The sequence below is a fragment of the Prunus mume genome, linkage group LG1 (genome assembly GCF_029339155.1).
Source record: "Prunus mume cultivar Tortuosa linkage group LG1, ASM2933915v1, whole genome shotgun sequence".
Lineage (NCBI taxonomy): Eukaryota > Viridiplantae > Streptophyta > Magnoliopsida > Rosales > Rosaceae > Prunus > Prunus mume.
In genome coordinates this window covers 7,044,736-7,058,489 of record NC_142698.1, presented here as the reverse complement: position 1 = coordinate 7,058,489, position 13,754 = coordinate 7,044,736, and the positions used below count along the sequence as shown (strand labels likewise).

General features: G+C 37.8%; 2 protein-coding genes across 2 annotated transcripts; one reads left to right on the top strand and one right to left on the bottom strand.

The window, feature by feature from the left end:
• The first annotated feature begins 1,109 nt into the window (after nt 1–1,109).
• LOC148920879 (uncharacterized) lies at nt 1,110–1,649 on the top strand. The gene has a single exon (XM_089047316.1). The coding sequence runs from the start codon at nt 1,110–1,112 to the stop codon at nt 1,647–1,649; it is 540 nt and encodes a 179-aa protein (XP_088903442.1).
• Nucleotides 1,650–7,233: 5,584 nt separating this feature from the next.
• Nucleotides 7,234–10,223, bottom strand: LOC103332341 (transcription factor MYB1-like). The gene is made up of 3 exons (XM_008235071.3): nt 9,889–10,223; nt 9,657–9,786; nt 7,234–7,781 (listed from the first exon to the last, which is right to left on the bottom strand). The coding sequence occupies exons 1-3, from the start codon at nt 10,004–10,006 to the stop codon at nt 7,295–7,297; spliced, it is 735 nt and encodes a 244-aa protein (XP_008233293.1). The 5' UTR covers nt 10,007–10,223; the 3' UTR covers nt 7,234–7,294.
• Between the last annotated feature and the right edge of the window lie 3,531 nt (nt 10,224–13,754).

Genomic DNA, 13,754 nt, shown 5'->3' with positions numbered 1-13,754 from the left:
ACTCACATCAAAATGGTGGGATCAGGTTCTGCAGGTGGAGATTTACGAACTCCACAGTTTAATGGTGCAAACTATGATTTTTGGTCAGTAAAAATGGAGACTATTCTCATAGCATATGATCTATGGGATGTAGTGGAGATTGGAGTACAACCACAGCCGATTATTGAGGAGGAAGCAGGCTCTGAAGGCTCTGGAGATGAAGAGAGTGAGGCTGAGCAAATTCTAGTGGAAGCACCTACTATCTCCAGAGAAGATAAGATCAAAAATGCCAAGGCTTTGAGTCTTATTCAAGGAGCACTAACAGATGAACTCTTTCCTTGCATCAGAAATGAGAAGGCTGCAAAAGGTGCTTGGGAAATTCTGAGAAGAGAGTTCAGAGGAGATAAAAAGGTAAGAGCTGTGAAATTACAAGCTATTAGAGCTGATTTTGAATATTTGAGAATGAATGATGTTGAATCTCTGGATGACTACTTGGCTCGATTTTTTGAAATTGTAAACAACCTGAAATCTCTAGGAGAAGATGTATCAGAGAAAAGGATTGTCCAAAAATTGTTGATGAGTCTAAGTAGGAGGTACAAGTCCATAGTGTCAATCATTGAAGAAACTAGAGACCTTGACACTATTAGAGTTGAAGAAATTCTTGCATCTGTCAAAGTCTCTGATAAGGGAGAGGATTTGCATGATGAAAGGGATAAGTTGGCAGGAACTGAGAAAGCTTTTAGCAGTCTTAGAGTTAGAAATAATCAAGCTTCTGGAGCTAACAAAAGTTCTCAGGGAAAGCAAAATCAAAAATGGCAAGGACAAAACAAAAAGGGCTCAAATTGGTCTCAAGGTGGAAACTTTAACAACAATAATGGCTCAAATTGGAATAATGGCTCTGGAGGGAATTGGAACAGCAGCTTCAATTCACAAAACAAGCAAGGAAGTAGCAGTCAAGGAAGTGTGAAACCACAGTGCCAAGTTTGTCAGAATTTCATTTTGGTGTGTGCAGGCACAAAGGCAAACCTAGATGTGGAAAATGCAATAGGTTTGGTCATTTAACTAAGGACTGTGACAATGGCAAACAAGTTGCAAACTGTGCAAAGGAGGAAGAGGTAACCACATGAACAATGTTCTATGCTTGTCATGCAAGTTCAATTGCATCAAGCAAGTCTGTGTGGTTTGTTGACAGTGCGTGCATCAACCACATGACCTCTCAAGAGTCTTTATTGATCAATCTTGATAGATCAATGACTTGCAAAGTGAAAATGGGTACTGGTGATCTTGTTCAAGCCACAGGAAAAGGGACACTTTTAGTTGAGACAAGAAAAGGGAGAAGATATATAAATGAAGTGCTGCTAGTCCCCGGTCTAGATGAGAATTTGTTGAGTATAGGACAAATGATGGAGCATGGGTACTACATTCTATTCGGAGGAAACTATGCATTAATATGTGATGACCGCAGCCTTGATAATGTTGTTGCCAAAGTTGCAATGGCTGGAAATAGATGTTTTCCATTGTCTATGGAATCTATCTGCTCAATGGGAATGAAAGCAGCAATACAAGAAGATCCATGGGTTTGGCATAGAAGATTGGGGCATTTGAACTTTGCAAGCATGAAAAAAATGCAGCAAACACAAATGGTGTTAGGCTTACCTGATTTCTCATAAAAAGAAGGAGTATGTGAAGGCTGTGTGTGTGGTAAAAGCCACAGAGAACCATTTGAGAATGAGAAGCCTTGGAGAGCTAAGAATCCACTTGAGTTGAATACACACAGATGTATGTGGTCCAATGCAAAATGAGTCCATTGGAGGAAATAAATACTTCATCACATTCATTGACGACTATTCAAGAATGTGTTGGGTATATTTTCTCAGAAACAAGTCAAGTGTGATAAGTGTGTTTCAAAAAGTTCAAAGCATTTGTTGAGCTACAAAGTGGATTCAATTTAAAGAAACTAAGAAGTGACAGAGGTGGAGAATACACTTCACATGAATTCCTTGAGTATTGCAGTGATCTTGGCATGGAGAGGCAACTGACTATTGCCTTACTCACCTCAACAAAACAGGGTTGCTAAGAGAAGAAACAGAACCATTTGTGAAATGGCAAGATCAATGATGACTGAGAAGAAAATTCCTGTAAAGTTCTGGGCTGAAGCAGTTGGTATTGCTGTGTATCTGCAAAACATGTGCTATACCACTTCAATTCTGCACAAAACTCCATTTGAAGCTTTCATAGGAAGAAAACCAAGTGTAAAACACCTGAGAGTGTTTGGAAGCATCTGTTACAGTCATATTCCATCAAATCTTAGACAGAAGTTTGATGACAAAGCAAGCAAAGGAGTCTTTATGGGTTATGGCAGCTGTGAGAAGGGTTACAAGATCTATAATCTTCAAACTGAGAAGATCATACTCTCAAGAAGTGTTGTTTTTTATGAGAACAAATCCTGGAATTGGGACATCAAGCAAGTTAAAACTGTCTCCATGCCTCTCATCTTTGAAAATGGAAATTCTGAGATGAATGAAACAGAAGAAACCTCTCATGAAACTCACAGCATTGATTCACCAACTCTAAATCAATTAAGCTCAGATGATGAACATGTCCCTGAAAGCAATGACAATGGTACCAGTCAAGGCTCAACTCCAAACAATTCACCAGTAAAGCTGAGAAGTTTGGAGGACATCTATGCAAGATGTCACATGACCATTATTGAACCTGAAACTTATTATGAAGCTGTTGAAGACAAAGCATGGAAGGAAGCAATGGATGCTGAGATTGAAACTATTGAAAAGAATGGAACTTGGGAGCTGGTTGGAAACGCCAATAGATAAACTAGTCATAGGAGTCAAATGGGTGTTCAAAACCAAGCTGAATTTGGATGGAACAGTTCAAAAACACAAGTCTAGGCTTGTAGCTAAAGGGTATGCTCAGAAACCTGGTATTGATTATAATGAAATCTTAGCCCTAGTGGCAAGGTTAGATACAATTAGAACTTTGATTGCACTTGCAGCACAAAAGGGTTGGAAGTTGTTCCAATTAGATGTTAAGTCAGCCTTCTTGAATGGAGTACTTGAGGAGGAGGTTTATACTGAACAACCAGAGGGGTTTGAAGTGGAAAAAGCAAGTCATAAAGTCTATAAGTTGAAGAAGGCTCTCTATGGTTTGAAGCAGGCTCCTAGAGCCTGGTACAATGAAATTGACACTTATCTAACTAGCTGCAATTTTAAAAGAAGCACTAGTGAGGCCACCTTATATACCAGAACTGATGAAGAAGGAAAATTGATCATTGTCTCTATATATGTTGATGATATAGTTTATACTGGAAACAGTAATGCATTGCTCAATGAGTTTAAAAGGGACATGATGCAAAAGTATGAGATGACTGATTTAGGACTCTTACATCATTTCTTGGGAATGAGAGTTCTACAAACTGATAAAGGGTGTTTATTCATCAAAGCAAGTATTCAAAGTCCTTGCTTGTGAAGTTTGGTCTCGAGGATTGTAAGTCAGTAACAATTCCTCTACCCACTGGTGAGAAACTAAAGAAAGTTGATGGAAGTTAGTTGGCTGACGAAGGTTTGTTTAGAAAAATTGTTGGCACCTGTTGTATCTAACTGCTGCCAGGCCTAATATAATGTTTGCAGCTAGTTTGTTATCAAGATTCATGCGTAGCCCCACAAAGAAGCACATGAGAATTGCAAAAAGGGTTCTCAGATACATTTAAGGCACTCTCAGCTATGGCATTGAATTTACAAGGGACAAGAATCTGCTCGATTGGTTTTTGTGACTCTGATTGGGCTAGCAGTGAAGATGATAGAAGCACATCCGGATATGCATTCAGTTTTGGTAGTGGAGTTTTTCATGGGCTTCAAAGCAAAACACAGCTGCATTGTCAATCGTAGAAACATAATACGTCTCAGCAGCTGAGGCAACTACTCAAGCTATCTAGCTAAGGTTTGTGTTGGATGATTTTGGTGAAATGCAACCTGATGCAACACCATTGTTTTGTGACAACATGTCAGCAATATCAATGGTCAAAAACCCTGTTTTCCATCAGAAAACAAGGCACATAAACCGAAGGTATCATTTCATAAGGGAAGCTTTACAAGAAGGGGTGATTGACATGAGATTCTGCAGAAGTGAAGAACAGTTGGCATATATTTTTACAAAAGCTCTGCCCAAAGATCGATTCAATTACTTGAGGTTGAAGCTTAGAGTCAAGCTAGTAAGCAGCTTAGGAGAGGCTGTTGAGAGTTAAGTTGCATACTAGCCTTGAATCAAGCTGCAGATGTTAATCCTGCAGATTGACAGTGAAGAGGATGAAGAAATCGAAGGAGCTAAACAACTTTCCTTTTATAGTAATAGCTGTTATAGGATATGTCCAACGGCTAGTTTTCTTACTATTTTGAAAAACTCTACAGCTATCATTCTTAGCTGTCTTAGTCCTTTATGCTGTAACAATTTCTAGCCTAGGTGTAAGAATCGTAGCCTCCAATGACCTTGAATGGCTGGAGATGAGTCCTTGTGTCCTAGTTTTTTAGGATCTATTTTTTTTTTTTGGCAACTTGTGTCATGCATATAGTGTTTTTTGGCTCTGCATACATGCTTACAAAAGGTTTTATTTGTTCTGTAAACCAGTCACTAAAACCAGCAAGCTAAATACCAAATTCTAACATGCATAGGTTCCAAAAATTTGTGGATTTTGTTTTGGATTCATGTACCCCTGAAACTTTCTCCTGGGAACATTCCTCTATCTATGATGGCCTCCGGAATAAGTGACACAAATCAGCTTTTTGGGCTCGTTGTCTGCAACAAGTTCTTTCTTTAGGCCAAAAGATATGGTGTAAGTATGAGTATCTGACTATCAATTGAAGAAGAAGAGGACCCTTCATCCATGGAGCTATGGGCGCTTTAATACAAGCGTCAGTGCTTGAATTAGGCTATGATGGAACCTTCAAATTCGGGTTGTCCTGGTGGAGCTGAGTGAGAGAGAATTTGGAGATTTTGAGGGAATTGGGTTAGTTGGTTTTTGGGGTTTTGTGGAGGTTTTGAGTTTAAGGCAGATGAGATGGGATTGTATGAATGGAATCGTGGGTTTGTTGGGAAGGGGGGAGGGTCCGATGGCTATTGAGTTGGGGTTCTGGATTTGTTAGGATGGGGTTTGTGGAAGATTTTTTTCTTTTCTTTTCTTGTAGTTGCTAGCTTGGGAGGTTGGGGAGGAGCTGGGGTTTTGGGTTCATAGGGCCTAGGGTGGAGGGTCGTTGTTGGATGGGTTTGGGTGGAGAGTGGTTGTGGGATGAGTTTGGGGGTTGGAGCTTGAAGGGTGGTGGCCACGGGGGAATGGAGAGAGAGAGAGAGAGAGAGAGAGAGAGAGAGAGAAAGAGTTTTTATTTTATTTTTCAATATTTATTTTATTTTTAACATACGCATGACCAATTTGCCATCATATTTAACAACAATATTGACAGAATATAACGGTTGGATCAAATGGGCAATTAAAATAGAGTTTATGTACCATTTAGACTAATAATTTAATTTAGAGATCCAAAATGTAAATTTGTACAAATTTGAGGACCATTTGAGTAATTTACCCATACATTTTATCTTCAAAGTTAAAAAAGAACAAAAGAAAAAATAAATATGTTTTATTTTAATCTTTTCCAACCCTATAAAATATCTAACCCATCCTTTCTTCTTTATTCAAGCCTTCTTTCTCCCCCCAAAAGAACTTGTTAAGAACTTCTCATCGGTTCTCTATGCCCTCCCATAAAGAACCTCTCAGTCGTTCTTCTGTCGCATTTACCCCTCTCTCTGTCTCGCTGCTGCCTCCAAATCAGGTCCACTCTACTGCTCAAATCTGCCGACTTCATCTCCTTTCATCATTTTTTTTTTTTTTTTTTTGATAGCTCTCTCCTTCTATCTCCATATCCTTGAAGTGGAAAATGCAAATTAGACCCTTGATGTCAAGCTTTGGTGGGTGTGGGTTCTCGGCGATTGGGATATGAGGTTTCCGCTACGGTGGTCACGATTCTAATGCTCCGAGTATTACAAAACCGAGGCATTAGAGGCCAAGCAATCCTGAGATGTTCTACAGGGCAGCAACCCGTGTTTGATGCCCTATGTTGTTTTTCAATTTTGAATTTCATTTAGGAATGGATGGGTGATACACTGAGGGCATATTTACGAATCTAATGGAGAAACGGAATTTGATGGGATCGAATGTTTACTAAAGATATGGAATTAGCAATGGAATGGGATTGATTCCCATTGTTAGTGTTTACTAATTTGCATAGTCCAAATTAATTTTAGAATTATGGTAAAGTGATTATTTTTGTGAGAAAATTGAGAATTCCTAATGTGTGATTACAAATAGGGCCCATTTTTTTTCATTCCTGATTGGTCATTCTCCTTCCATACCCATTACTGTTAAACATGCCCTGATACTCTTACGGAATTTGAATGAATGTTATTGTTTTGGTTTCTTAAGTTTTATGTATTTAGTGATTTTCCTTGTTTCAAAATTTGGTCGTTTGGTTCTTGTGAAAATATATTGTCATTGCATTTGTATGCTATTCGGAGCATCTAGATCAACTAATTTGCTGAAATTTCAAATTCAATGTGATTGTTTATTCGTAAAATTTTTCATGTTTGCAATTTCGGGTGTAACTTGCTTCAGTGAAAACAGAAAGGAGGGGCGGAATCCAGCCTAAGCAAGTAGCAACTGGGTTGTGTAATAATTTTTATTTATATAATAAAATATACAGCATTGAGCACGATTCTAAAGTTGTGTCTGTCTTTATACATATGTCTAATCAGTTCGTAAAGTGACTGAGGAAACTTGTCAGAATATAACCACAAGTACTTTTTTTCGTGCTTTATGTTGTCTGACACGAATTTGTGATTCGTGCCCTATAGTAATAGAAACCCCTATGGAAAACACCGTCAGCTTAAAGGTCGCTGCACTGTGGCTTTTGGACATAGGGCACAATTATTTGTGTCTCTTGCAGTTAAGAGCACAAATAAAAATGGTGCCTAAAGCCACATATTCTAGTAGTGATGTTTTAGGTATTTATTAAAAGATCTTTTCTGCTAAAAATCACTTGAATTTGAATATATTTGATCACTCAATTTAACGATTGTTATTGTAGTATTTTCTTGATGCACTGTATTGGTCGATTTTTGTTGGGCACAAATAGAAGTCTTAACAGTTTTCGAGTTACCAAAGTTTTTGCAAGAATGGTATATGAGTAAAGGTTTTAATAAAAAGGGTTGAAATAAAATTCATAGTTGGTCCCAAAGGGGTGAACTTCTTTTGTTATGTTGATAGATTCCAAAGGTCCATATCAGAAGAGCCAATCCAACAAGGACAGTCTTCCAAATATCTAAAATCTGTTCTTGTCCACTCAGCCAAATCTTCAACACAACCGTTTGTGAGGTGGTCTTCCTCTAGCACAAGAAATGAACATTTTGTTCGTTTCACATTGTCCTCGTCCTCCAAGAAGGTTTCCCACCAATCAGCTTCATCTTCTATAGGCGATGAGGGTAGTATTGGCAGTTTGCTAAAATTCTCTTCTGGTTGATTATGACGTGAAGTTACAGTTTTATGCCCACTCAAATAGTGTGAAGTTTTCGAGAGCCTCCGTGATTGAGGTCTGACTGCGATGTCCTTTTTGGTCTCTTGAGATTTCTCTTTCACCTTTTCAACAACAACAGAAGTCATCTTTCTACTCAGTCGAGTTTTCCAAAAGTTTTTCACATCGTTTCCTGTTCTTCCTGGAAGTCTTCCAGCAATCAATGACCACCTTACATGCAAAACACACAGAAAAGAAATACATAAGGTGCTATTTTTTTTGCCAGACAACATAATATGATTATCATTAAAACATGCACTAAATTTCATTTGTTAGTGCAGATTGTAAACTAGTCTCTAGCATTGGATTGGATTCCAACTGATTTCGTATGTCTCAATATGCACTAAAACTTACCACGAGGAGCAAATATTGGGCACTAAAAACCATGTTGAGTATTCCAAAAGCAGATGGAAAAGCAATACCACCACACCAAATGTCGTTGGATGGGTGTGATTTAATCGAGGTTTTATCAAATGTGGCTAAAATTTAGTTTTCAAATTTATAAATGTCAGTTTTTTAAAAACCCCAATGCCCCTAAATTAAAACTCAATTACACCAGAAACCCAAAATAGCAAGAGCACCAAAATTGGCTCCATAAACTAAATCATGCCTATGAATCCCATCATAAAAATGACAATGTAATTACCAAAAAGAAGAAGAAAGGGAAAAGCCAATGTATTCATAAATCCAGGCAACAAAAATCATCTATGCGGCTATGACTAGAATTGGTGGGTTTTGAAGTTTTTTACAATAAAAAAAGAAGTTAAAGTTAGTTTCTTGACATAATAAATTTTAAATAATGTTGCTCCGCATCTGATGTGGGGTTTAAACTTTCTTGCAAACCAAGCCTTCCCTCAGGGATAAGAGGTCCAGAAAAATTGCAAGGCCCTCGCTGTTCACAGACTATCTTCCCATAACACAATCTTACCTATATTAGCTTTGCTTTCCCTTCTACCTTTATAAAACAAAAATAATAATAAAATGAAATAAACAAAAACAGAGTGAAAAAACAAAAATATATCTAGTGTGGGTGCATATAAAACATGATATTATGACAATTGTTCCATGAAATGTACGTATCCAAACCCTAATAAACAACTGCAAAGTAGATCTATTAAGGGCGATTGACGAGGAGCAGTGTCATTGTGTTTGAGGGTAGGGTGGGTGAGAGTGAGGCTATTAGGCCATCTCCAGTCATAGGGCTAAATGTAGTCCAAGGTTAAAAATTTTGCCATCCAAAATATTAATTTTTTAAAGAATAGTGTTGGACTACATTTTTCCATCTCCGGCCATGCAGGGCTATATTTTAGGGTCCTTCATATTTTATTATTTTGAGAAAAACTATGATACAATACTCATACATTCTACAACTATATATTGTTTAATTTAATTATTTATTTTTAAACAACACTTGAAAACATTTTAAAAGGTGACCACATTTAAATAAATAAAAAGAAAGATTGGTTTTCAAAAAGGTGACCACATTTGGTCATTTAGCCCACTTAAGAGCAGTGTCCTTGTGCTCAGTACTCAGCCTATGGCTTGGAAGAGCATGACAATTAGCCTTTTGGTTAGGTTTTTAATTTAGAGGGCATTTGGGTCAATTTAAGTGAGTTTTTTACTATATTTGAAAGTTTAAAAAAAAAACTGACATTTATGAATTTGGAGGCTAAATTTTGGCTAAATTTGATTTAAAAAAATCGATTTAATCTACCTGCTACATGAATATAAAAAATAAAGTCATCCAACGACAATTAGTGTGGTGTTAACCAAAAGTAGCCAAGTTTAGCTACAAATGGTTTGTGTACCTTACAGAATTAGGGGTTAGCTTCCTTTATTGGAACATACTGTTCTAGCTAGGACAGTTAGCATGGCAAAAGAAAGTTCTTGGTTAAAGGAGAAAGTTCTTGGTCGGGCATGATCAGGGATTAATTCTCAAGATGAAGGATGGCAAAACTGTTATCCATCCACAATAGTAAGCCGGAATAAATATGGTGTGCTTCCTAGCTAGGTTGGAAATTAAGGGGATTGATATATAAAACTTGCCTGTTTCCTAAAAGCTTATGAAGCCTTAGTATTAGATCTATTTCATCCTCAGCAAAGTGTCCTCTCTTGATGCTCGGCTTCAAGTAGTTCAACCACCTTAGTCTACAGCTTTTTCTGCATCTCTTTAACCCTGCATCAAATATATATACATATATATATATATGTATATATATATATATACACACACATCCAAAGCACTAAAACTAGAATTGGGTTTCTTGAGATGTGTCACCTGAATGTAGAGAAACCTGGTTCCATTTCCCTTCTCCATGGTTCTGAATGAACAGCCTCAGAAGATCATCTTCCTCTTTAGTCCATGCTCCTTTTCTCACTCCCGAAGAACTATCCATCTTGTACGTCTGATGATGTAACTAGTATTTAGTTAGCTATACTCATGTTGGGTGCCAACATCCTCAAACCCTCTGTGATCCAAAACTTATGGTCGATAGAACTATGAATTCTTAGTTTATATGAATAAGGGAACGAGAGGAATTTTAAGACAATTAGAAAAACAAAAGGAAGAAGCTAAGGAACTGCTTTGAGTTCTGCTTTTAGAATTGCTTGATTCATTTTAATGAATAACTTATGTATTTATACAAGATTCGGTTGCTAAAATTAACTAAACTAAAATAGTAAATTATTTTAAGCCATAAAGAATGATTGGCCTAAAATCTCACTCATTTTGAAACCATTAAATTTGTATGGTTTATAACAATTCGTTATAAACCATTAGTTTTTATGGTTTTAAATAATATAATAATATAATATAATTAATTATAATTATATTAGATTATGTTTATTTTTGTTGGTAGATCCTCCTGGATCATGGCTCCCCCATTTAAGATGCTTGAGCTTTGGTCAAGCTAAATTGAGATGAGGAAACTTTATTATTGCCTTGTCTCAAATATACCATTTCGACTTGCTAGGAAATTGACCTTTTCTACCAATACGGAAATACTCATACTTTCCGTGTCGAGTCTCACAAACCTTTTGTTCCAATATACAATCCTCTTATAAAGGGTCTTCTCGTTCAATTCGCAAGTCATCAATTGATAGAAGACATGTGTCTTCGTTGGGATCATCATCAAGTAGAGATGGCTCAAAAAGTTTAAGATTCTCGACATTGATGACCGAGTACATATGCATGTATGGTGGTAATTCGAGTTGAAAGGCATTATCACCAATTTGTTTGATGATCTTAAACAGTCCATAACGAATAGGTTTCAATTTCTTGCCTTCACCGGTTAGCCACTCCTTTCCAAGGTGTAACCATACTAGATCACCTTCTTTGAAGTTACATGGCACACGATGCTTATCATGACGAGCTTTATATTGTTGCCGAGAACGTTTTAGTTGTGCCTCCACTTCAGTATGAATCTTTCAGACTTGTTCGAGAAATTTTTGTGCTCGAATATGTTCTTCTTCTTTCCCACTTAATGGCTGGTCACTTATAGTGAATGCTAAATCAAAAGGACTCTGGGGTAAATAACCTAAACAAACCTCAAATGGAGATTTGAGTGTGGAGCCATGAATTGCACGGTGAAAAGCAAACTGTAAGTAAAGGAGACTTTCATCTCAAGTCTTCGGATGCTTGGAATTGTAACCCCTCAACAAGTGTACCATAGTTCGATTTACAACCTCCGTTTGCCCATCTGTCTGTGGATGAAATGCAGTGCTTCTTTTCAATCTGGTACCATCATTCCCCATAATGACCTTTAGAAATGGCCTAAGAATTGACTGTCTCTGTCAGAAATAATCGATGTAGGTAAGTCAAAATACTTCCAAACATGTTGGAAAAATAACTTAGCAGCGCCTTCTCCAGTAACGGTCTTCTTGCATGGAATGAGAATCACCATCTTACTGAAACGATCTACCACCACAAACAAGTAGTCATTTTTAGACTTGGTGTTAGGCAATCCACCTAAGAAATCCATGGAGATACTATCCCAAGGTCGGCTAGGTACTGGCAATGGAAGATACAATTCTAACTTTATGTTGGAAGGCTTCGATGTGTTGCATAGAACACAACCTCTTATGTATTGTGAAACATCGAGATGCATCTTTAGCCAATACACAAAACTACGAAGATTCAATAAAGTTTCCTCAACTCCAAAATGCCCTGCTACTTTGGAAGTATGAGTCTCACGAATCAACTGCAATTTGTCGCCTTTTTCTAGAATGCACAGTTGTGTTCCCTTGTACATTAGTCCATCCTTCAATTGAAACTTACTTGTATTTCCTTGTTGTAGCTTGGCATAGGCTGAGTTGAAATCAGCACATGTGTCGTACCCTTTGGCATATTCAGAAAGAACAATGGGTTGGATTTGCATAGCCACCAGCAATGCGGAACTAACTGGTGTATGTGGTCTAGAGAACATATATGCCAACTTATTAGTTGATCCCTTCTTGTACTTTGTCACAATATTGAATTGTTGTAGGTAAGACATCCATTTCATATGGCGAGCTTGCTGCAACTTAGACTGTGTAGTTAAAAACTAAAGAGGTTTATGATCTGATTGAACTACAACTTCTTTTCCTAACAAGTAAGCTCTCCAATGCTTCACTGCTTGACGCATTGCATACAGCTTCTTGTCATAAGTCGGATAGTTCAATACTGGTCCACTAAACATCTCATAATGGTATGCAACTGGTTTCCCATCTTGAAATAATATAGCTCCTATGGCATAGTTTGATGCATCTGCTTCCACTTCAAATGGTTTCTGCAGATTCGGTAATGCTAGTACTGGGCCTCTGTAATCTTTCGTTTCAACAACTAGAAAGATTCTTCATGGTTTCATGGTTTCTCGACCATTCAAACTTTTGATTGGCCTTTGTAAGAGAATGTAAGGGTGTTGCAATTTGTGAAAAGTGCCGAATAAACTTTCGTAAATATTGTCATGCACCTATAAAGCTCCGAACTTCAGTTACTGAACAGGGCGTAGGCCATTGAGAAATCACATGTACTTTCTCTAGGTCCATTTTCAGTTCTCCTGCACCAACAATGAATCCTAGGTATACGAGGTGTTGTTTCCCAAATTCACACTTCTTACCGTTTAACTGTAACTTATTTGTTCATAGAACCTCCAAAACTTGAGCAATAAGACGAAGATGGTCCTCCCATGTGACACTAAATATCAATATGTCATCCAAGTATACAATGACGAAGTCGTCAATGAAAGCGCGGAATACCTCATTCATCAATCGCATAAAGGTAGCTAGAGCATTACATAACCCGAATGGCATGACTAACCACTCGAATAGTCCTTGCTTTGTTTTGAATGCAGTCTTCCAAGTATCTTCTTCATGGATGCGGACTTGGTGATAGGCAGATTTGAGATCAAACTTAGTGAAGTAATGTGCACCATGTAGTTGATCTAGCATGTCATCAATCCTCGGCAATGGGTACCGATTCTTAATGGTTATTTTGTTGAGTGCCCTATAATCTACACACATACCCCAGCCTCCGTCTTTCTTAGGCACAAGTAACACTGGCGAACCACATGGCGAGCAACTAGGTTTGATGACTCATTGTTGAAGAAGTCCTTGAATTTGCTTCTTGATCTAGTCAGATTCCATCACAGAAGTGCGATACAAACCCAAGTTTGGTATACGTGAATCTCCTACCGACTGGATATCATGCTCCACAACTCTCCTCGGTGGCAAACCATGCACATCCTGAAATAAGTCCTTGAACTTCTCCTGCAATTTCCCTATGTTTGAGCATTACATAGGAGATAAAGACAAAGTAGACAATGTCACGGCTCTAGAACTCTGATCTTGCTGTCGAATCATCAATAAAATGAATCGCCTACATGAATTGACTAACCTCTTGGCTTGGTTAGCTATCAGCAAATTATCCGTAAGCAAATTATCTGTAGCTTGAGGCTTGCAAGCGTTGATGTGGAACTCCTTCCCATCCTTCACAAGTCTATACTTGCGAAGCCTCAGATAGTGAATGCCATTTCGGTCCCATAAATATGGACTACCTACTATGACTTGGCAAACGTCCAAAGGAACCACCTCACATGTCACCTCATTGATATATCGATTGGTGATAGAAAATTTGAAGGTACATTGCTTTATGATCTGTAAGTCAAC